The 25,947-nt window shown below is 39.4% G+C and overlaps 1 protein-coding gene across 1 annotated transcript in view; it reads right to left on the bottom strand.

Moving 5' to 3' along the window:
• TRAF3IP2 (TRAF3 interacting protein 2) overlaps window positions 1-25,947 on the bottom strand; it is a 70,958-nt gene that overhangs the window by 23,651 nt on the left and 21,360 nt on the right. The window contains exons 2-4 of the mRNA XM_044004718.1: window positions 21,303-21,413; window positions 16,435-17,259; window positions 4,490-4,685 (exon numbers count right to left, since the gene is read on the bottom strand). Of these exons, the coding sequence (XP_043860653.1) occupies window positions 4,490-4,685; window positions 16,435-17,259; window positions 21,303-21,318 (1,037 nt within the window). The 5' untranslated portion in view covers window positions 21,319-21,413. The remainder of the gene's footprint in view (window positions 1-4,489; window positions 4,686-16,434; window positions 17,260-21,302; window positions 21,414-25,947) is intronic.

Below are 25,947 nucleotides of genomic sequence, written 5' to 3' on the forward strand. Positions count from 1 at the left end.
TCACTGGAATAGTTTGTGGTAAAAGAATCATTGCTTAGTAGATGAAGCAGAAGATAAGACATTCTCTAGCACTAAGCACAGTGCCTAGCACAAAGTAGGTGATTGATGCTAGTTGACTGACTGATATTCTTACAATACTGAGTAAACACACACACACATACATCAAACCCTTTTTTACATTTAGTAAGTTGGCTAGATGAGGTGTCCAGAATTTTTCATCTAAGTAAAAAATAATAGAATTTTTCTAATTATTTGTGTTTATTCTGCCCATAGTACCCACCGCAATGAAACCAGCCCCACCAGTAAGTACAAGAGATGATTCAAAATCTCCTGAAACTATTCAAAACCTAATTTATCTCATGAAGATGCTTGAAAATAACTTTTGTTCCTTTAGAATTTTAGCTATTCTTCTGTCAATCTTATTTACAATGCTTTGAAATTTCTTACATCATTTAAAGGGGAAATATCAGCTGTATTAAATTAAAGATAATTTAAATGATGCCTATGATCCTTTTATGTGATTTTAAAAATGAAGCTTCTATGTCTTCTAACTCATTAATAATAAGGGAGAAAATAAGGAACACAAGTATGTTTTCTGTCTTATCATTCAAAAGGATTTTTTTTTTTGCCACAATGAATGCTTGGGGGTTAATTGGCAATTTTTTTTTTGAAAACTCATTTTAATAGTCTCAACCAATTCTATAAAGCAGAAATTTAATGTATTAATTTGTGTGAAGAAGAAAGGATTTGCTTAAGTAAAGGTACATTTCATCCTAACTCCTGTCTAAACTAGTATAAATTAGTTTGGCTTAAATTAATGAGATTCAGATAAATATTCAAGACCATCCAGGTGCTGTCTAATTTTGGACACATAGCTTTCTTTAGAGGCATAAAACTTTTAAAAGGATTGAAAGGAGGCCAATGAGCAGGGATTGATGTTTAAATGGTTGAAGAATTCGAATGATGACTAAAAGCTAAAGAAACTCAGATTATTTTGCTGAGAAAAAGCATAGGGAAGGGAATAAGCATTTATACGGCACCTCCTATGTGTCAGGCACTAGGTTAAGCACTTTTCACAAATATTATGCCATTTACTCTGCACAACAACCGTGAGAAATAGGTTTTATTATCATCCCTTTATAAAGTGAGGCAAACAGCATTTAAGTGACTTGCCCAGGATCATACAGCTAGTAAGTATCTCAGGCCAGATTTGAGCTCTGGTCTTCTTGACTTCAGGGCCAATGCTCTATCCATTGTGCCATTAGCTGCTATCTTAAATCATTTATGGGGTAGACGATGTAATGTCAGTCTGTCAATAAACATTAATTAAGCTCCTACTATGTGCCAGACACTGTGCTAAGCACTGGGGACACAAAGGCAAAAGAGTGGGGTAAAAGTCCCCACTCCTAAGGAGCTCACAGTCTAATAGGGAGACAATATGCAAACAACTGTGTGCCAACAAACTATGTACAAGATAAATCTAAATCAACAGAGGGGAAAAAAAGTAAGAGGCATTGGGAAAGGCTCCCTGTAGAAGGTGGAAATTTATCTGAGATTTAAAGGAAGCTAAGAAGCAGAGATGAAGAAAGTTATAAAAGGCTTTGAATGCCAAATAGAGGATTGCCTATTTGATCCTGGAGTTGATGGGGAGCCATTGGAGAAAAGGAAATGGGGGCGAGGCAGATGACATGGTTGGACCTGTACTTTAGAAGATCATTATCCACTACTGAGTGGAGGATGGACTGGAGTGGGGAGAAATTTATGGTAGAGAGTCCTCCTACCAGGAGGCTACTTTAATAGTCCAGTCACAGGGGTATGAGGAAATGTACCAGGGTAGTGTCAGAGAATGGGAGGGAGTACAGGAGAGATGTTAGGATGGTGCAATCAATGGGTCTTAGCAATAGATTGGACACTGAGGGGTGAGATTGAGGAGTTGAGGTTGCAAGCCTGGATGATTTGGAGAATCATGGGAAGTTAGGAAAATGGGAGGGCTAGTGAGGAAAGAAAACTAGTTCCATTTCGGATATGTTGAGTTTAAGATGTTTATAGGACAGGACATCCAGTTTGAAATGTCCACTAGGCAGCTAGAGATGCACAGACGTTACATTATTGAAATATACAAACACAATGATTACAGTAGGAAATGACAAATATTCTCCTTCACTGAGAATTTATATATGTCTATATATATATATGCGTGTATGCATATGTGAGCCTACCTGTGTGGGTAGGGATATGGGTATGAGTGTGAGTGTAGGGAGTAGGTTTAAGCTTCAGCAAATGAGGAGATAACATCTCAGTTGTTGGGGACTGCTATATCCTAGAGGTTATAAAGAATGAACATCTTTTATGAGGTAGTTTCAAAAACAGCACACGCTGCTGATATTGACTTAGGAGTGAGGTACTTCTGACTGAAAGTAGAGAGATGAACAAGACTGCTTTTCAAGATCATTTCCACCAAAATGATTCTAGACTTGTATTTATATGATGTATTGGATAGAATGCTAGACTTGAGTCAGGAAGACCTGGATTCAAATCCTGCCTCGGACACTTCCTTAACCTTGCTCCTCCTCAGTATCCTCATTTGCAAAATGGGGGTAATAATATCTGTAGTCATTATCTTACAGGGTTTTTGTGAGGATCAAATGTGATAATGTATTTAAAGTGCTTTTGAAAACTCTAGGTATTACATAAATTTCAGTATTATATTGTTAGTTTAGTTATTAGCATTATGAAGAAATACCTATAGAAGAATTTCCCTTCCTCCTTCACCTGAGAAGTCTATATTGTATGAGTTTGTATAGACTTTACTTCCTTATTACTTGGTTGTATGACTGAACCTTCATGTTTGACAAATCTAGATCAAGAAGGGAGAGACAGAGGGTAGATCCAACTGGAATGTATCCCTAGGAGGGAAGAAAGGAATAAGCATTCTTATAGCACCTACTATGTGCCAGGCACAATGCTATATAAGCACTTTGCAAATATTATGTCATTTGATCTTCACAACTGTGAGAAAATAATTATTAATAATGGATTTCTTGGGGGACCCAGAGATCAGCTTCTCAGTGCTTTCTCTCCATTCCTCCTACCCCCCCCCCCACTCCAGAACATCCAGTTCTCCAAGATCTTATTTGGGACAAACCCAAGGGAACAAAAGAAATGGAGATAGATTCTGTAGTCTAGCTCAAAAATCAAACCTCACCTAGATAACTAGACTTGCCTTTGCCCTCCAGAGAGGGTTTTTTACATTTTTCTCCCTGATGTCATCTCTAGAGTTCATTTTAATATAGACCACCCTCAAGTCATGTCAACCAATGGAATTGAATGATGCCAACCAATTACCTTTGATCAATGTATAATGACCCACCTCTATCAAAAGAGGATAAAAACACTTGGAAGAGGCCACAGTTTTTGTCTTGGTGGTGCTCTGGGCTCTGGGCTCTCCCTCTTAGGACAGTATAGGTCTGGCAGACTTAAACCACAAGAAGTTTGGGAGACTCATGATCAATCCTTTACTGGTGATGTAGGAGGCAGAAAAGGGGTTAACAGAAAAACCTAAGACCCAAGTTCTAATTCAGATATGAGCTCTAAGAGGGATTCAGACCCCAGTTAATGGATAACTTGCAAGTCAGGATGCTAGGTTCTCTTACCCACATAAATTAGTACCCATAACGGGAACAGAGGGAGAGAGGCCATGAAGACCTCAGACTATAACAATGATAAAATAACAGGCTATAGAAACTCAGACTAGAAATAAATGATAAATGAAGATATTTTGAAAACTGGCCATGGGAATCAGAAAGAGACATGGGCAAAAAAGGCCAAATTTGTCCCCAGATTCACCTTATGACATGTAAACCCCCAAAACACACCTCCACAGAAAAGGGTACCCATCTCGGGAGTTGGCTTAGGACCCCAGGAACTCCAAATTAGGATAAGCCCTCCACTGTACCTCCCAAAGGTGGAAATTATTATAATGAAACTGATAATCAACTTATCCATACTATAAATATAACTGTCTTTTCTTTCCCTATTTGAGAGATACCTATCCACTAGTCTGGTTCTCTCCCTGTGGTCACCCACAGTATTGAAGTAAAACTTGGGAAACTGAGTCACTGAGTCTTATAATTCTTTTGGGATGACTCACGATCAATCTGACCCTAATTCCATCCCACATCAACTGGCATATAATATTAATAAATTAAAATATGTTTGCTGCCCAAACTGGTACAATCATAATTAATTTCAAAGAATACACAACTGTATAACATAGGTGATATTATTCCCATTTTATAGTTGAGGAAATTGAGGCAAATACAAGTTAAGTGACTTGCTCAGGGCTGTACAACTAGTAAATATCTGAGGCCAGATCGGAATTCAGGTCTTCCTAATTCTAGGTCTAGCACTCTATCTACTGCGTCACCTAGCTGTCTTAACTCTTGATTCCATTTCAAAAATTCCTGAATGCTGACTCTGTATCACTTACTGGTATCTTGGGGGCACCGGGGAAGAATAGTCTCTTTGTGCATGTCTTTCTTCTTGGCCACGAGGACTGGGATAATTCAGGATGACTTTTTGAACAGGAGGATGGAGGTCTCTTCCACAGGGTCCGGGAAGGCCTGGCACCAGCTGAGCTGGATGTACCAATTGCTGGTAGGCTGCCCTAGGATACTCTTGGCCATCTGAAAAGTTAAGACAAAACAAAGAAACACTGAAAAATGTTCTCCTCTCTCTCCTGCCTATGAAAGAGAAAATGAGCATGGTACAAATGGCTGCTTTTGGACATAGAATCATAAATTTAGAGCTGAAAGGGGCATCAGAGGTTACAGAGTCCAACCCCCTCATTTCATAGATAGGAAGACTATGTGGCTATGTGACTTGGCCAAGGCCACACAGGGAGTAAGTAGCAGAGGAGGAAGTGGAACCCAAACTCTAGAAACTCTCAAATTAGTACTCTTATCTATTGTACCATATATCAGCCCAGGGAAATTAACCCTCTCATTTCCTAAGGAATTTATTTCATTTCTTGCCAGCGACCCCTACAAAATATGTCATTTAAACAAAGAGTAATTCAATTTTGAGATCCTTTGACAGCCCCAAATCCCATGCTTCTGCCACAAACTGTAAAGAATAACACAGCTTCCCTTCCTTCCTAGGTAGAGTTTGGAGAACGAGAGACTAATACACTGATCAGTCTAGCACAGAAGAGCCACTTTGAATACTTCAGGCACAATCTCTGCTCTTAAGTAGCTTAGAATCTCATAGGAAAAAAAAGACAGGAATGCATTTCCACTCAAATTAATTCTACATATATTTAAATGTCTCCTGTGTTCCAAGCATTTGGCTGTGCCCTGGGGATAAAAAAAAATCCAACCAACCCCACCCACCTAAAAAACAGATAAACAAACAAATAAACCAACAACCAGTCCCTGCCCTCAAGAGGGTTACATTCTCCTGGAATATACTTAACCATAACATGAGACAGTACCAGGTGAATGCCACAAAAAAAACACAGAGAAGGACTAATGGGAATTCAGAACTGAGCTTTGAAGGTTGGGAGAGTTTCATCAGGCAGAGGGGCAGGGACACAAGAGCAAAGAAGCAGTTAAGTGTCAGTTGCATATAGGGAATGCATTTGGGTGGCAATAGAAGAGGCAGGCTTGCTTTCCTGTCCTATGGGCCACAGAATCCTGGGAGCCAAATCCTTATTGGAGGTTCCCAAGGCACTTACACACCAAACACTATTGCTTTGATCTTGATGTTTAAGCACCAAGAAAAGTACGTGGCATTAACAAGAGGGTTTTTTTGTGGGGTTTTTTTGCATTATCATTAGTACTTCATTCTTGCCTAGCAAGAAATAAGAACCTGGCTGACTTCTGGCTACTTGTTCCTTCTGAAGACCCAGCTCTGTGGGCTAAAGCCATGGAATATCTAATACTTTCTACCTCAGCCTATGTTTGGGAAAGTGGAATTTCTGAACTTGCTGCACCAACATCTAAATATGGAAACAAGCTAGCAGTGGAACAGGATCTGAAGTTGAAACTTTCATCACTTCACCCAGATTTCCAGGCTCTGAAAGCTTTAAAAACAGTGCCAGCCAACCCATTAATAACTCAGTGTAATAAAACAAGCAAACATGCCTTCTGCAGACTGAATCATGTCTCAGACACATGTGTGTTACCAATTTTCAAATGTACATGATTCATATAAAAGAAATTCAATTAAATGAATTGATGAATTCATAGCGCTTTTCTTATCACTATGCATTTTTCTCAATCAACAAGTACGACTATAATCACATAGAATTAAAAAAAATTTTCCCCAATTACATGTAAAAACTATTTTTTACATTTTAGTTTTGAGTTCCAAATTCTCTCTCTCCTTCCCCATCTCCCTCCCTGACACAGTAAGCAGTCTGATATAGGTTATTACACGTATAATCATGTAAAACATTTCCATATTAGTTATTTTGAATCACATAGAGTTTTGACAGTTTTTTTAGCTTAAAAAAAAAAAAAAGGGTACCATATGATTATCCGTTTGGACCTGTAAAGGAACTCAGAGACCATCTAATCCAATCTTCTCATTTTACAGATGAGGAAAGTGAAGCCCAGGGAAATTAAGTGACTTTCCCAAGTTCACACAGGTAGTACGCATCAGAGGCAAGATTTGAACCCAGGTTTTTTGACTCCAGAGTCACTTTGATCTCACCTGTGGTATTTTACAAAGGGAAATGAGTAAGGAATTGCTAATATAGCTGTAAATATGTTGTATACTATAATTTTACTTCAAATAATGTTATAATACTTAAGTACTTTAAGATTTACAGGGGCAGCTAGCTGGTACAGTGGATAAAGCACCAGCCCTGGATTCAGGAGAACCTGAGTTCAAATCTGGCCTCAGACACTTGACACTAGCTGTGTGATCCTGGGAAAGTCACTTAACCCTTATTGGCCCACAAAAAAAAAAAAAAAAAGATTTACAGAATATTTTCATCACAGGAACCCTGGGACATTTGTTGTTGTTCGATTATTTCAGTCACCCCATTTGGAGTTTTCTTGGCAGAGATACTGGAGTGGCTTGCCATTTCCTTCCCTGGCTCATTTTACAGATGAGGAAACAGAGGTAAGCAGGGTGAAGTGATTTTCCTAGGGTTATACAGCTAGTATCTGAGGCTGGATTTAAACTCAGGAAGATGAATCTTCCTGACTCCAGGCCTGGCACTCCATCCATAGCTCCATGTAGCTGCCTGGGACATAGTGTGGAACCTCTTTTTTAGAGATGAGGAAAATGAGTCTCAGAGAGGTTGAGTTGTTCGTGATCACATGGCTAGGAGGTGGGTGTCAGAGCTGGGATTCAGTACCAAGTCTTCTGATGCCAAGTCCAGCAATCTCCCCTTATCCCAAACTGCCTTTGCAGGTCTGAGTGTCCTTAGAACTGAACAATTTTGGTGCTTTTTTTGTATGAGTGGGAATTTTGTCAATAAAAGTCGTTGTGTTTATCACTTGAATTAGGGAGCAGAATTTGTTATTGTCCTTCTTTATGAAACAGAAAACCAAACTCTATGATGTTGAATGTGTGCTAAAATAACAACCAGAAATATTGTGCAAATCTGGATGAACAATAGTAACTGACTTGTCTGGAGTCTTATGTTTACAAAGGGCTTTTATCTCATTTGATTCTCACAATAACCTCCTTGTGATGTAATCACTACAGTTGTTATGCCATATTACTGATGAGGAAACAGGGCTACAGAGAGGCTAGATGATTCGGCCAGGGTCACACACATGACCAGGAGGTGACTGAAGTGGGATTGGAACCCTGCTTTCCCTGACCCAAGGATAGCTAGGTAGCACAGTGGATAGAGTACTGGGCCTCAAGAAAGGAAGACTCATCATCCTGAGTTCAAATCCAGCCTTAGAAACTTACTAGCTATGAGACCCTGGGAAAGTCACTTACCCCTGTTTGCCTCAGTTTCCTCATCTATAAAAACGACCTGGGGGCAGCTAGGTGGCGCAGTAGATAGAGCACTGTTCCTGGATTCAGGAGGACCTGAGTTCAAATCTGGCCTCAGAAACTTAACACTTACTAGCTGTGTGACCCTGGGCAAGTCACTTCACCCCAATTGCCTCACAGAAAAAAAAAATACAAAACGAAAAACGACCTGGAGGGCAAACTATTCCAGTATCTTTGCCAAGAAAATCCCAAATGGGGTCATGGAGAGTCGGGAATGACTGAAAACAACATTTTCTGGTCCTAGGCCTAGCACTCTGTGCCCTACATCATATTGCATCTCAATTAAATTTTAAAATCTCCATAGTAACAGCAATGATTGGATCTTACAAACTAGTGAACATGAAGAGACAATGAAGGAAAAACACTAGCCCTTGCCTCCTTCTCCTGAGGTTGAGGAAATTGTCCTGCTTAAAGATAGCTTAGTTTTCATTCTTCCATATGCGTCCGTGCTCCCCAAAAGCAGTAGCACAGGCTGTAGCACTGGGTGCTCATCTTCTCCTCCTTTCTGTTTCTCCTTAGCCTTGGAGTGTGTCATTGAAAGAAAATGGGTTTGAATCTTGGCTCTTTTCCTCCCTACCTGAGGAACTCCCCTACATTGGGCCTTACTTTGTCCTCATCTCAAAAATGAAAGAAATGACCTCTAAGTTCTCTTCCAGGTTTGAATCCTATGATCTTACTTTTATATACATTATAAAGAACTGAAGACTGTTTTCTTATCTGAAGGTGTGTCCCAATGACTAATGATCATTACCCCTGATAGTCAGGAATGCTAGTCTGAATATAGTAAGGCTATTTTGAGCCCCAACCCAAAGATATCACTTCAGTCATGTCTAACTCCTCATGACCCCTTTTTGGGGGTTTTCTTGGCAAAGATACTGGAGTAGTTTGCCATTTCCTTCTCCAGCTCATTTTCACAGATGAGGAAACTGAGCCAAACAGGATTAAGTGACTTGCCCAGGATCACACAGCTAGTGTCTGAGACCCAATTTGAACTCATGAAGGTGAATCTTTCTGATTCCAAGGCCAGTGGTCTATGCACTGAACCACCTACTTGCCCTCACCCAAAAAAATAGTACCTAGAGCTCTGACTCTTTTTTTGGCAGGGCAATGAGGGTTAAGTGACTTGCCCAGGGTCACATAGCTAGTAAGTGTCAAGAGTCTGAGGCCGGATTTGAACTCAGGTCCTCCTGAATCTAGGGCCAGTGCTTCATCCACTGCGCCACCTAGCTGCCCCCCTATTGACTCTTAATATTCCATCACACATCAGGGACATAAAGGTAAACATGTATGCACATACATAAAAAGGTATATTGCATTTATTTAGGATGTTGTATGTTATAGTAGGTTCAAGTCCCAGGTCAACCACTTCCCAGTTATATAACCTTGGCGATCCATTTCTCTTAGGGTCAGTTTCCTCATCTGTAAAATGAGGAAATTGGATTAGATAATCTTTAAAAATCCTTTCAGCTATATGGAAAAATTCCATATGTTTGAGATTTTATTTAGTTTCTCACTGGGTTGGATTAGATGGAGATAGCTGTTGAAGGAAGCTCTTTGCAACTTAATTATTACTTGGATTGAATGAGTACATTCAATTCTATGAATCTGTAAATATAGGAACTATTATAGTCCTTCTCTATTGCCACCACCCATGAATGAATTATTATGCAAAAAGTAAGGCAGTGAAGTAGGGAGAACATCAGTTCAAATGAAAGGTTTAGGCCTCAGCCTTGGTATTCCTAGCACTGCTATCACATTGGCAAATTCAGAAGTAACTCAACCAATAAACAATTGCTTCCCTGACCTGGGAGTTAGAAAACCTGAGTTCTGTTTCTGACTCTGCCAACAACTAGCTGTGTAACCTTGGACAATTAATATCTCTGGCCTCAGTTTCCTCATCTTTCAGATGAAGAGATTTAGACTAAATGACTGCTAAGGACCCCATATGGGGAAGCCAGGTGGCACAGTGGAAAGATTGCCAGCCCTGGAGTCAGGAAGACTCATCTGCCTAAGTTCAAATCTGGCCTCAGACATTTAATAGCTGTATGACCCTGGGCAAGTCACTTAACACTGCTTGCCTCAGTTTCTTCTTCTGCAAAAAGACCTGGAGAAGGAAATGGCAAACCACTTCAGCATCTTTGCCAAGAAAACCCCAAATCCCAGAGTCCCAAAGAATCAGACATGACTGAAAAATGATGGTACAACAATAGCAAGGTCCCATAGCTTTAATATGCTCTGATTCTATCTGGTATAATTTAAAGGTCACTAGTAAGCTTCCTTCTGCACCACCTCCCTGCACTGCTCTCTACTATTTTTCCTACTGACTTGTTACTGGAATTTCAGTATTAAAGGCTTATTCCCATGGGCCTTAAAGGCTTTTTGGTCTTTAAGAGAATCCTGGGAAAATGTAAACACCTGAAATTGTAATATGTTATGAACTAACATTTCAGTGAGGGTTAATTTATCACATCCTACCAACCATTACAGCAAGAACAACTACCCTAAAGGGTAGGCCACAGGATAGTGGCCTAGTGAAAGTGAGGAAAAGAAAAGTAGAATAAGACTTACCAAGGCTTAGTGAAAGCTATTAAAATGGGTTTTTTTGTTTGTTTAAAAAAAAAAAAGACTTACCAAGGCTGTGTTTAGGAGGGAAGGGAAGGGAAGGTACAGCAATTAAAAAGGAAAGGGGGGGGGGCAGCTAGATGGCGCAGTGGTTAAAGCACTGGCCCCGGATTCAGGAGTATCTGAGTTCAAATCCAGCCTCAGACACTTGACACTTACTAGCTGTGTGACCCTGGGCAAGTCACTTAACCCCCATTGCCTAAAAAAATAAAAAAAATAAAAAGGAAAGGGGAGACACAGACACACACACAGACACAGACACACACACACACACACACACACACAGAAATCAAGAAAGAGATAGAGAAGGAAGAGTAAAGAGGGGGAGGGAGGGAAGACAGAACTGTGACTAACTAGGTTTGGTCCAGGTTGTCAAGAGCTTTACATGCCAAAAAGAGGAATTTGAATTTTACTCTAGAATCAACATGGAGCCACTGGCATTTATTGAGTAGGAGAATACTATGATCTGACCTGCCCTTTAAGAAAATCCATAATGTCTCTTCCAGCTCTACGTCTATGATCCTAGATGAATCAATCCCCTGATTTGTTTAGGCAGTGCACCAACCAGCAGTCTTGTGCTTTCATCAATTCACATTTTTCATAGCATTTTCTTTTTTTTTCCTTTTATCTATCTATTCATTGATTCATTTGTTTGTTTATTTAAAGTTTTGAGTTCCAAATTCTATCCCTCTCTCATTCCCTCTCTACCCTCTACCCTCCCCAAGGTTGCAAGCAATCAGTACAGGTTATACATGTGCAATTATTTCATAGCATTTTAAGGCTTACAAAACACTTCCCTCAAAACAAATAGCCTTTAGAGGCAGGTAGTTCAAATACTGTTATTACCATTTCATAGGTAAAAATACTGAAGCTCAGAGAAAGTAAGTGACTTGCACATTGTCCAGTTGCTAGTAAGTAATGGAACTAAGGGAACTCAGGCCTTCTGTGCTGTTAAGTCTAGGAATCATTCCACTAGACCACATTGTAACTTAAAATTTGTAAACTAAAAGTTCAACATAGGCTTTTAGATTATGAGTCAATATTTGCCTTCCTTATTAAGTGGTGTGAAAGAAAGAAAAATGGAAAATTATTTTCAAGTCTTCCCTTCCAAGATATAAAGCACTTAGTTTAGATAGGATAGAAAAAAATGGCCAATATAAACTACTGCAGGAACTCCCACAGCTGTGAACAGCTGTGCATAGCTCTAGATAACTCTTTTCCATCTTGTTTCTTCTATCCTGTTTATTTTCTCTCATCATGTTTGTGTTCCATCATGTAATGACTTTCTTTAGGAGTGGGTGGTTGTAGGTATGGCAAGGGTATGCTGGACCCAGCACTAAACTCCAACCAGAGCCCAATGTTAAATGTTCACTGGAAGCATTTGCACCTCAGAAACCCACCACCTCCACAAATCACAGCTTTTGTTGACTGTTTAGACTTAAGAAAATGTTAATAGTGCAGATTAAAATTTAAAGTGTGAGTGCCCACATCTTGTTAAGTATGTAGCAGCACTATTCCCATTGCTTGAATTCAGCAGGAGTGGAATGAAGGCTCAGGGAATGAATTGATCACCAAAGTGGAGGTCTGGTGACTGGAAGCGGATGATGATGATGGTGGTGGTGGTGGTGGTGGTGATGATGATAAATGGGCAGTTATATAGAGCTTTAAGGTTTATAAAATGCATTGCATCTGTTTTGCAATCTCATTTGAGTGTCACAATACCCCTATGTGTGATAATTATCTTCTTTTATTCATTCTCCTTTGCTAAGTCATTCTAGAACCCTATAATAAAATAAAGATTCCATAGGTAGTTGGAGCACTGCTTGAATACTGGACCTGAAGTCAGGAAATCTGTGTTCAAATCTAATCTCAGACACTTCCTAGCTGTGTGACCCTGGGAAAGTCACTTAATCTCTATCTGCCTCAGTTTCCTCATCTGTAGAATGGGGATAACAGTAGTATCTACTTCACAAAGTTGTCATGGGAACAAATTAGGTAATATTTGTGAAGTGCTATGCAAACTTTAAAATGTAATATAAGTGCTAGCTGTTATTACGTAGATCTCTTTTCTTGTTTATTTTCTGAGAAAGTCGTTGACTGTACACCCACTATCTTGGCTCATTCCTTGCATTAGTGGTCTTAAAAGTTGTCATATAGTCAGACTTTGGACCATTATCACTTTGTTTCATTTTGAGTGCTTGGGTGGGCCTTCTTTTGTTTCTTTTTCAGTTTTACCCTGTTTGAAAACATTTTTTGACAAAGATAACCCCCCTTCCATTAACCATTTTGTGCTATTCATTACAAAATGATAAAATATTCCATCCATATGCAAGGTGATCATTATTAATCTATATTTTCACTGGGAAGGGGAGTAAAAACTGCTTTTATAAAGCAGAGAGGCATTGGTATCCATGGTTTCTAGCTGCATGAGTACCCTTCAGGCAAACAGTTGGGGTTTTTTTTTGAAGGGGCTTTGTTGGCAATCTATAAATAATTCAGCATTTACACACCTGCCTGTAGAGTTTAGTATCCAAGTGTGGAGGTGAGAGTGTGAGGATAACCCATGGGGCCAGAGCCTTCTGAAATAGGCTGGGACTGCCCCAGGAGCATGCCCAGCCTCCTGTACTATGAAAAGCAGACACAAACTGGCCTCCCTGAGATTACATAGCCTTGGCAAGCAAGACTTGCACTAGGCAGGAGTGTTCTAGCAGAAGAATCTGTCTTTTATCCTACCTACCTTTTTTGTCCCTTCACGGTAAGGGTTGCTCTGCGATGTCTCAGGTGTGATACAGGGAAGAAAGTAAATTGGCTAACTCATTCATGCTATAGTGGTAATGACTTACTGTATAACTACTCCCACGAATGGGTCTTTTGCATTTCACAAGTGAACAACTGCAAGGTTAATGCTTAACTAGAAATAAAATACTAATGGAGCAATTTCAGCCATAGAGGTGATAGGTCCAGATACTTCATTTGTGGGAGGGCTGTCTTAGACCCTCTCAAATGACACAGCTTCAGTTCAACTAAACTCAGTGAACACTTACTGAGCCTTACTACTGAGGAAGTTCTAGGCCTTAGGCTAGATACAAAGTTTAGAAAAGATAGGATTCCTGCCCACTATGAGCTTCCAGGTTAGGCATGGTCTACAAGCTAAGTGGTAAATGCAAGGAAACAAAGCAAAGGGCTGTGAGAGGTGTGTGTGTATGTGCTGGGGATGGGGCAGTCATATAATTAATAAATGTGCCAGGAAGAGATCAGTGAAGGTTTAGATCAGGAGCTCAGAGGGTTTTTAGAAGCCATCTTGTCCAACCCTTATTTTACAGACAAGGAAACTGGGCCCCAGCGAGGCTAAGAGGACACATTCAAGGCCATACTGGTACTGAATGTCAGGGATTAGGACTTGAACCCACATCCTCTGACTTCACAGCCAGGTCTCTGTCCACTCACTGCACCAAGTAGTTGCACAAAAGCTGTCTGAATTAGGCTATAAAGGATTACAAGAAATTTGAAAGGTAAAACAGGGAAAAGAAAACATCCTAGTGACAAGAAACATGGCATTAGTCACTGGGATTTTTATCATTTTGGCTTCCAGCACCTTTTCCTTTAATGTAGCCTGCTGGGAGTTTGAAGGCCATCTGTGTTCCTTCTGATGGACTTCATCACCTTGATGTATGTTTTGTAAACCCTATAGTGCCTTTCAAGTCCCAGTGGCCTCAGGAAAAACCCTTAAAAAGCCAAGAACTTCGTTGGGCCCTTCTCTCTGAAAATGTCATCCCCTTCCACCAATAGGGGATGGTGTGAGGAATTCAATAAAGCACTCTTCAGAAAAGAAAGAACAGCAGTTTCCTGGAAGCTTACCATGATGAATGCCTGTGATGAGAATTTGAGGAGATAGAAGACTAGACAGGCTAGTTAGGGATCTCTCCAGGAAGATATAGCAATGTACAGTTCTGAGAATGAGGGTGAAAATTACAGCCCGAGGGCAGGATCAAACTTCCCCAATGACCCAGGCAAAAAGGGAAGGACACTTATAAAATATGAAATGGCATTCAAGGCAGGGCTTGTTGGAAAAATGACTTATCTCTCCCATGAAATTGCTTTCCATTTGTCTTAGGAATGCTTCAGAGAAATCATAAGTGCCCCAAGAAAGGCTTATTTTGCCAGGCAGGCAAAACTCTAACTAACTAAATGAATGAATGAATCAATCAATCAATACAAGACTAACCTATATCTGATTGCTTACCACCTCAGGGAGGGGGGAGGGAATGAGAGAGGGATAGAATTTGGAACTTAAAACTTTAAATAAATAAATAAATTTTGCCAGGCGGGTCCTGCTCTGCCAACACACCAACATCATTCTAAGCTAAGGAAGCAGTACAGAAGCATGGGAGTCTGATATAAATGCAAAGAGACAGGCAACCTAGAACCTTGGAAAACAGGCTAGAGGAGGGTTCTGGAGCTTCACTTGGTGTGCCCTTCTGACATCAGGCAAGTTTCAGTGAAACTGAACCTCCAGTAGAATGTCACTCCTTGAAGGATGGCACTGTTTTGGTTCTGGCTTTGTATCCCCATGGTGCTCAGCACGGAACAGGAAGTCAATGAAAGCTTGCTGAGTTGAATCTCTAGGGAAGGGGAGCATCTCTCTTTCTCCTTGATACACTTAAAACCATTTAGCTGTGGGTCTCTGGCCTGAGTCTGAGCTGTCCTGGCCAAAATGTTCTTCCTCCTCCCTGTCTCTTAGAATCCCTTTAGAGTCAATCCTCTCTTTCACGAGGCCTTTCCCAGTCAGCTTAGAGCACCATCCCCTCTTAGGTTACTTCCCCTCTGCTCTGCAGGTATCTGGGAAGTGTCTATTTATATACATGTTATGTCACTCCATTAAATCTAAGCACTCAGAGGGCAGGGCCTGTTGTTGCCTTTCTTTGTATCCCTAGTACTTAGCCTCATGCCTGCCACACAGTACTGCTTGCTGGTTGGTTGGTTGGTTGGTAGATGAATAAGTGAAAACTCACCCCAGTCTATGCTACCTAGTTGGTCCTAGACCATGTTTGACATCCCATCCAGCCATCTATTAGGCTCTCTATCCATCTTGGGCATTTTGTCATCTGCCCTGCTTCCATGTAATTCTCTCCTCCCATCCTTCCAGTCTTGGCTCTTGCTCTGAACAACCACCAAACAATACCTGCTCTGAAATGCTGAACTTGCTCTGATGTCTTGAATGATATTTCATTCCAGAGCGCCATTTCTACTTGAAAGACAATCTGTTGCCCTATGGCTCCACTCACCATTTCTGTGACTTCTAGGACCAAAATATCCTTCCCCGGCTACCACTTCTTTATTGGTATTGTCACCCTCATTAGAATGTAACGCACAACCGTTTCTGTATTTGTAACCTCAGTGACTGATCCAAGAAAGTTGCAAGTGGGACTGGCCTTGGAAAATCTTAAGACAACAGCAAGGATGGCTGCCAAACCCACCAGCCTATGGAGAATGTTTAAGGGAAGTCAGATGCTTTCCCTGTGTTTTGCATTGTCAGGAAGTGATAATGGGCTGCCATCAGTCAGTAGAGCAGTAGAGTGGGACATTTGATAGAATTAAAATGGGACTTAGGGGCAGCTAGGTGGTGCAGTGGATTCAGGAGGATCTGAGTTCAAATCTGACCCCAGACACTTGACACTTACTAGATGTGTGACCCTGGACAAGTCACTTAACTCTCATTGCCCCGAAAACAAACAAACAAACAAATAAATAAGTAAATAGATAGATAAATAATTTTTTTAAAATGGGACTTACATGGAACACGGTGATCTGGCTCTCCTGGGCCCTGGTACTGACAGTCCCGCTGAGTATGTGGAGAAGGATCAGGAGGCAGTATCTGTGCACATCCTGGGTACCTCTGAGGTCCAACCTGGACAAACTCTCTGGACCTGAGAGGCCTGGGGAAGTCATGGGGGTAGCACACTGATGTCAAGGGCAGGGGCCTTTCTAGCTGTCTGATACCCAGGACATCCTGAGGCTGGGAGTCATAACCAGTGTCTACTGTGGGCAAATCCAGTGGCCCTCGGTTCCCAGGGGGCTGGTGTCGATGCACATTTTCTTGGCTCCTGCCAGGGGAGTCTGCTGATGCATTAGGTAAACTTTGGTCTGATTTGCCTGAGTCATGGCCAGTGTCAGGAGAGGCTGCTGAAAATTGAGATCCCAGTGGCTGATTGCATTTTTCCATAAGTGAAAATGGATGCTTAGGGGGGAATGCTCCAACCACTGACTCACTGGCAGCTGAGGAACTAGAGGGAAAATCTTTGCCGGGATCTGGGTTTCTCCTCCAGAAGCTGTATTCACACTCCTCCAGTATCTTGTTACGCAGACATCTATCCTGATGTTCTACAAACCAGTAGTGGTTTGTGAGCTCTTGGGCCCTCCCGGAGGGGGAAGGGTCTGCCAAAGAAGTGCAGGCAGCTCCAGGTGGGTATGAACCATTGGGTACCATATTGCCACCATTTGGACCATGTGGTTCAAATACCCCTTCCATTGAATATTCTGGGAATGGTTGGATTAGCTGAATTGGGTATGGCTCAGATTCATCCACCTCAACAGGAATGCTTCGGCTCATTCTAGCTTCTGAAACAAAAACCAAAAAGCAGTTTTCAGAATATAGTGTTTCTTGGTGATCACCATTTGATACAGCTTCAAGATTCATCTTTAATGATGCTTAAACTTCAGTATTATACTTCAATACTAGTAACACCCAAAGAAATCATAGCCTCTTTATACCTTTGAATCAATCAATTAGGAAGAATTTGTTAGTTGTCTACTATTTACCATTGGGGATACAAAGATATGAATGAAACAATCCCACCCTCAAATAACTTACATAGGATTGTATACAAAATGCAGCCAATTGGTGAATTAGGGAAGGCCTCAAGGAAGAGGCCATATTTTTGTCAACTGGTTTCATGAGTCACTTTGGCCAAGAAAAAAAAAGTGTTACTTGATGGCTGATCATCTAGTGATAAGCTTCTGAATACTTAATAATTCAGTCATGTCCAATTCTCTGTGACCCCATTTGGGGTTTTCTTGGCAGAGATCCTGGAGTGGTTGGCCATTTCCTTCTCCAGTTCACTTGACAGATGAGGAAATTAAGGCAAACAGAATTAAGTGACTTGCCCAGGATCACACAGCTAGTAAGTGTCAGGCTGGATTTGAACTCAGGTCCATGAGTCTTCCTGACTCCAGGGCCAGCACTTTATCCACTGTGCCACCTATCTGCCCATACTTAATAATAGCTCTCATTTATATATCATTTTAAGGTTTATAAAGTACTTTATATATATTCACTCATTTGGACCTCACAACAATCCCATGAGATAGGTGTTATGATTATCCCCACTTTATAGCTGAGGAAACTGAGACAGAGATGAAATGCCCAGGGTCACACACCTATTAAATGTTTGAGACAGGATTCAAACTCAGGACTTCCCAATTCCAAGTCTAACACATTATGCACATGTCACCTAATGGCCTCTACTTAGCTAAGGTAGTTCTTGGATGAAAGACATACAGAGTGTTGTTGGACCCATACTTGAAGCCTTTCTAGCTTGGTGGAGATTATAATAACAATAATAATGATTTAAGATGAATGAATGAAAACGAATGAATTTAAGATGAATGAATTAAAAGAATTCCTGGTATCCTGAAATCAAGAATGAATGAAGAAAACATTCTTAAACCAATTAAATTACTTCTCTAATACTAGCATCCACCCATACCTTCAAAACTGTAAAATGGACGTTAACAGATTTGGAGAATATTCTAGCAAGAACCCATCTAACGTTAATGAAACAAGGGACCTATCACTCTAAGCCAGCTAAAGAAAGAGTAATACCTCCTTGATGAGAAGGAAGAAAAGGAATTAGATATGCTTCAATCCACAGAAATACTTTTGGAAAAAGCAGACATCACTTCAATGAGCAATAGTAAAGGCTGATAACAGACATGTGCCACTGTATTGGTTGAATAGAACCACAAATGGTTTACCTCCAGATGGAATCTGTGAAATAGGTATAATTGAAGGGTGGAATAAAAAAAACCCCATCCATGGGTAGCATCTATATGAACTTAGCCAACAAAATACTGTCAACTGAGCATTGAATGGCTGAATCATGTAAATTTGTGGAAATGAAGTTGTTTATGATGGCAACTAAGGATCAGAAATTATAGTAGGATTAAAGAGCCTAGACTTAGTGATCGAAGAAGATTATATAAGGAGATAGGATAAACTGGGCAACACATCACTACAAGCAAAGAAAAAAAAGCACCTACTGAATACCTAGCAAGGCATAATTTGGTGAATGAGATTGTATTTTATAAGCGGCCTATCATTCACAAACTAACAGACAACAAATCCCTGTGCTACAAATACAGATCTCAAAATATCCTTGAAAATTAACAAATAAACTGTCCTGGAAATGGAACATTATCACTGACAAAACTGATGCCCACAATGACTTAGATGTAACAGTAAAACTTGAAAGTTTAAGAATATCCATTTAGGTTGTACAATGGATAGATTGCTGGGCCTGGAGTCAGAAAGATTCATCTTCCTGAGTTCAAATCTAGCCTCAGACACTTACTAGCTCTGTGACCCTGGGCAAGTCACTTAACCCTGTTTGCCTCAGTTTCCTCATCTGTAAAGTGAGCTGGAAAAGGAAATGGCAAATCACTCCAGTGTCTTTGCCAAGAAAATCCCATACAGGGTCATGAAGAGTCAGACACAACTGACTGAACAACAAATACCAACTACTCATAATCTCTAGACTTCATGGAATGAAAAGCTTTGAAAATATAGACACCTAGCAAAAGAAATCTGACTTGCACTAAGTGAACACCTAAGATGTACTTAAAGGGACAATGTAATGCAAGAATGCTCTTACTTGAGAAGAGTTCAGGTATATGCTCCAAACAGTATCAAAAAACCCAATAATGACCCATTAAGATCTGCATTCTTTAAGGAGATTTTGAAAAAAAAATAATTTAAATAAAATTATCCTTCAATATATATCCCTTTGGGGGGAAGGGCGGGCAATGAGGTTAAGTGACTTGCTCAGGGTCACACAACTAGTAAGTGTCAAGTGTCTGGGGCCGGATTTGAACTCAGGTCCTCCTGAATCCAGGGCCAGTGCTCTATCCACTGCACCACCTAGCTGCCCTAATATATCCTTAATAAAAAAGAAAACAACCAATTTCAGTCAAAAAAAAAAAAAAAGAAATCTGACTTGCAGATGAAAACTTCCATATGTGTTATATCCCCCCTACAAAATGTGAGCTCCATAAGAACAAGGACTATCTTATTTTTCCATTTTTATCCCCCAGAGCTCAGCATAGTACCTTGCACAAAGCAAACGCCTAAATGCTTTGTTCACTCATTCATTCAAGAAATTAAACCATGTGATAAATATCACCCCCATCACCTTGTCTGCTTCTAAAATTGTCCCAAAGATATTTTCAGTGATCCTACAGAAATGCACTTTTATTCAGTTATTTCAAAAAGAAAAACAGTTCTTTTACACACCTGTGCCAGTTGTCCACAGAACATTTAATATAAAAGAATGAGATGAAGAGCATGGTAATTATGATAGCAATTTGTATGATGTTTTAAGATTTACAAAGCAAATTATATAAATCATCTTATTTGATCCTAACAACTCTGTGAGATACAGGCCAGTAATATCCCTGCTTTACCAAGGGGTCTCAGGGAGGTTAAACCCAGGGTCACACAGCTAGTAATTGTTTGGCATAGTCTTAAGAACTCAGGATTGCTTAAGAATATTGTTTCTAGGGGCAGCTAGGTGGTGCAGTGGATAGAGCACTGGTGCTGGATTCAGGAGGACCTGAGTTCAAATACAGCCTCAGACACTTGACACTTACTGGCTGTGTGACCCTGGGCAAGTCACTTAACCCCAATTGCCTCACCAAAAAAAAAAATAAAAAGAACATTGTTTCTACCATGAGCTGGAGGATGTCAGAGAAACCTGGAAGGACTTACATGAACTGATACTGAATGAGAGGAGCAGAACCAGGAGAACAATGTACACAGTATCAACAACATTGTGTGTTGATCCACTGTGATAGACTTGACTCTTCTCAGCAATACAATGGTCCAAGATAATTCCAAAGGACTCATGATGGAAAATGTTCTCCACATCCAAAAAAAAAAAAAAAGAACTATGGAATCTAGATGCATATTGAACCATACTATTTCTAATTTTTTTTGTTTTTGTTTTTCTTTGTTTTGTTCTTTTTGCTCTGATTCTTCTTACACAGCATGACTAATGCAGAAATACATTTAATGTGATCGTACATATATAACCTATATCAGATTGCTTGCTGTCTTGGGGATGGGGGAGGGAGGGAGAAAAATTTGAAACTAGAAATCTTATAAAAAACAAATGTTGAAAACTATCTCTACATGTAACTGGAAAATAATAAAATACTGTTATGAAAAAAAAAACAAAATAAAAAAGAATATTGTTTCTAAGAAGAGGGGTGTGAAACCAGTGTGCTCAAGGCAACCAAATCTTAACTAATATATGTTTATCCTGAGCAGACATACTTGGACTGATTTTCAACATAGAAAGTGAAAGAACTAATTGGGTTGGACTCACCTGCGATTGAAGTCATTTTTCCAATTTGAGTAGTGAGCAGATCAAATCTCACAGCACATTCAGTGTTTGGAGTGTTTCACATGTGCTTGGAATCCATAAAGAAAGAAAATCCTAGGAGAGAGAGAGAGAGAGAAGGTCATTGTGACATTTGCAATCTTGATAACTTTCTATAGGACATGTCCTGTATAAGCTGCTTAATTACTCCTTAATTACTTCAATTGAGGCAGCTGCCTCCAGGTATACCCAGCAATGTCAGCTTGGGCAGGTTGGCAGAAACACATAATTTAGCACAGATTCATCTTTAATGATGCTTAAACATTTTTCTACTCACAACCCCTTTTCACCTGAGAAATTTTTATGCAATCCCGGATATACAGGTATATAAAATAGGTATGCAAATCAAATGTTTACTGCTAAATTTATCATGACCCCCACATTGTTACACAACCCCATACAGGGTTGCAACTCTCGGTTTAAGAAGCTTTGATTTAGCACACAATCTATTCAGTATTACTTTCTTCACAGAAATACAATTTTGAATGCTAGATGTTAGCATATATACAACATGGAAAGGTTGTGTGGTGTCACGGCTAGTGAGCTGATTCAAGAAGGCAAGTTTGGTCTCTGACACATACTGGCTATGTGACAGTGGACAAGTCATATAACCCGTCAAGCAATGGGTCAAAGACTATAAAATGAAAAAAACAATTTCCCATCTGCATTGGTACAGGGAGTTCCTTACTTTGATTAAACCAAAGATCCAGACCAAAACAAATGCCCCTCCCCCCAACACCACCACCACCAAAAAAACAACAACAAAAAGCAAACCCCAAGCTCAACATGGAACAAGGTACAATAAATAGCAATCACTTGGTTAAGTACTAAACCCCACTAGTCTTCAAATGTTAATAACCACAGTTTAATCCAACTCTAGTTGCACTTTCCAGGAATTGATTCTGTTACTAGAGCACAAAAACATTGAGTCTGTCTTTGTGCCATGAATTTTTTTTAGGTTTGGGGCTATAGTGAGTATTGGGCTTACTGAGAATGGTTGTTGTTTGGATCTGCCTAAAAGCCTTTTATTAAACTGAGTACTTAAATTATTCTAGCTAGCAATTCTACCTTATCTCTTCTCTATGCTCCTTTACTCTCAGGATTCCAAAAGTCCCTATGCTGTGACAGTAATTTTTTTTCATTTTTTTAACATTTTTATTTAAAGTTTGGAGTTCAAAATTCTCTCTCTGCTTCTTTCTCCTGCCCCCTTCCTGAGATGGTAAACATTCAGATATAGGTTACACATGTACAGTTATGTAAAATATTTTCATATTAGTAATTTTGTACAAGAAAATTCAAATTAAAAAAATGAAAGAAAGAAAGTGAAAAATAGCATGCTTCAGTTTGCATTCAAACAATATTAGTTCTTTCTCTGGAGGTAGATAGTATGATTCATCATTAGTCCTTTAGGATTGTCTTGTATCGTTGTATTGCTGAGAATAGCAGAGTCATTCACAGTTCTTCATTGTACAATATTGTTACTGTGCAGTGTTTTCCTTGTTCTGTTCACTTCACTATGCATCAATTCATGTCAAGTCTTTCCAAGTTTTTTGGAAATCATCCTGTTTGTAATTTCTTATAGCACAATAATATTCCATTACAATCATATACCACAACTTGTTTGACAGTTCCCTGATTGATGGTCATCCCTTTGATTTCCAATTCTTAGGCTCCACAAAAAAGAGCTGCTATAAATATTTTTGTACAAATAGGTCCTTTTCCCCTTTTTTGGACGTCTTTGGGATACAGACCTAGTAGTGGTATTGCTGTATCAAAGGGTATGCACAGTTTTATAGCCCCTCGTGCCTAGTTCCAAATTGTTCTCCACAATGGTTGGATCAGTTCACAGCTCCACCAACAATGCATTAGTGTTTTGACAGTAAAATTGACTATCCATATGACTGACTTCTTTGTGCTCTAAGTTCTTGCAGTCTTTCATGTCTAGCCAAAAAAGAAAGGGGAAAAAAAAACCCCTAACAACATGGAATCATATACATGTAGCATTTCATTCTAATCAGGAAGTTCTTCTGGTAACCAAAATAGTTTCTCTTCTTTTATCAATTTTTCATTTATATGAAATTGGTTTATATGTTAAAATTTTTGTATTTCAACTTTTTACAACCTGGTCTATGCTAGCCTGTTTCCTAAAAAAGAATATTATATATTGTAACACTTAAATTAGGAATTGACAACCTTTTAAATGGAAACAATTTGTAAATATTATATATGTATATAATATTTAAAAGTCACATGGTATTTTTATATTCTTTTATGTAACTTTTGCAAGTTGCCATAATATTAATTAAAATAACTCTCAAGATGTAACACCAGCTTTAATGTAGCCCATACAACTAATACTGTCTTTAAGAAAAGTCACATGGTCATTTTATGTTCTTTTATGTAACTTTTGGAAGTTGCTATATTATAATTAAAATAATTCTAAAGATATAACACCAGCTTTAATATAGCCCATACAACCAATACTATGTCTTTAAGAGGAAATAGACTCTTGGGTGACTGGGAGAGAGTTTACCTATAATCTGGAGATAGTTAATTGTAGTAGCTGGAAAGAGACTATGGAGGTACACAGGGAAATGGTTTAAAAAAACTTCTTTGCTGACATACTGAGCAAGTTAATTATCAAGGAGGAAAACTGAAGAGACCTTTCTTTCCTGAGAGAACTGAGTTTAACACTTATGCTGTTGAATAGATATTCCAAAGAGAATACTTGAGAAATTGACTATTATCCTGAGAGCTGAAAGGCGGGACAATGTTTCCAGAGCTAAAAAGTAAGCAGTTGCTATTGATGGTTAGAGGTGACTAGGTTGTGATCTTTTTCACTGTGATATATTGTTGAAATTTAAAAATATGTCTTTGTATTATAGTACATTATATGGCCAGAAATGCTGGTGTTTATTTAAGCCTGTGAGACTAGGGGAAAGAGAAACAGAAAGAGACAGAGTGCTTATTAGAAAAGTGGTTTCTCTGGTTTAATTACTTAAGGAAGGGGAATCAGAGCAAATTCATGAGACAGAGTGAGCATTTCTGTTGATTTATAAGACAATATTAGAACATATTCTTTGATTGTCTTAGAACCTGGGATGAGAATTAGTAAAGTATGAGTAATATAGCAGATTGAAGGGTGAAGGGTTAGTGTGATTATTATCAAGTAGAGTGTACCACACAGCTTTTCCAACCCACCTAAGTTATAGTTGGGGATTATCGTCATCTGAACACTGCTACAAATAGAAAGGCCAATTAATAATAATATCTTGTCACCAGGAGGTTCTTTTTCTAATGCATCTATGTGGTTTTGAAACTGGAAAAAAGGACACTGAGGAGTTGCTATAGACCTGTCTTATTAGCTTATTAGTAAGATGAGTTTGAAAAAAATAGCACAATTGTCAACTTGGAAGGCAGGTGGAGCCTGACCCTTAGGGTATGATGGATGAGACTGAAAAGACCAAGGGTTGAAGGAGAAGGAAAGGATGGCAGAGGAAACCATGACGGACAGAAATACCCAGTGTAGTACAAAACTAAGAAGATGAGAGAATGGGGCAGCCCAAGGTGGGGTTCTGTGTTTTTGGTGATAGTGGGCAGGAGGGGGAAAGGAGGAAGAACTTAAGAGCTATAGCCCTGAGCTTTACTTCCCTCCAAAGCTGGTGAGTTTGTGCATTGAGATGAGTCAACCCACAAATACAAAGTCATTTGTTGGCTTTAATTAAGAGTGTCTTGCAGGTCACAATCTGTCTTTTGCCCATCTTTGGAACAGATGAAGTTACAGTCACAAAAAAAACTGTGCCATGGGTCATCTTTTTATCTTCCCCACCTAGTGCATAGGAGGGACTTGATGAGTCTATGTGGAATCAAATTGAATATCATGGCTTCAGTGCATCTACCTAATTAACCACATTTCAGATGATCTCCAAATGAGTCAAACAAGTGGAGGAGGGGAAAATAAATTTCAGCTTACAAGAGGAAGATGGGGAGAAATAATGATCGTAGCTAGCATTTATATAGTACTTTAAGGTTTGTAAAGCACTTTTCATGTATTTTCTCTTTTGATCCTTACAACAGCATTGTGAAGTAGGTGCTATCATTATCCCCATTTTACAGAAGAGGAAACTGAGGCAGAGAGATCAAGTGACTTGCCCAGGATCACACAGCTAGTAAGTGTTTGTGTCAGAATTTGAACTCAGATCTTCCTGATTCTAAGTCTAATATTCTAACCACTGTACCTCCTAGATGCATGAGGAAAAATATTAAGTGTCTAAAATAAAAAGAGAGGTTGAAAAATCTGTGGCTGACGTATTTAAAATCAGATTTGAAAAGAGGGAGTGAAAAGAAATTTAATTGGCAGGAGAAAAAATAATGAGAAATCGTGTGTAATGAGGGATTAACTTACTCATAAGGTAACTATAAGAATGTGCTATGGGGCGGCTAGGTGGTGCAGTGAGTGGATAAAGCACCGGCCTTGGATTCAGGAGTTCCTGAGTTCAAATCCGGCCTCAGACACTTGACACTTACTAGCTGTGTGACCCTGGGCAAGTCACTTAACCCCATTGCCCCATAAAAAAAAAAAAAAAAAGAA

This window comes from Dromiciops gliroides, chromosome 4 (genome assembly GCF_019393635.1).
Source record: "Dromiciops gliroides isolate mDroGli1 chromosome 4, mDroGli1.pri, whole genome shotgun sequence".
NCBI classification, from domain to species: domain Eukaryota; kingdom Metazoa; phylum Chordata; class Mammalia; order Microbiotheria; family Microbiotheriidae; genus Dromiciops; species Dromiciops gliroides.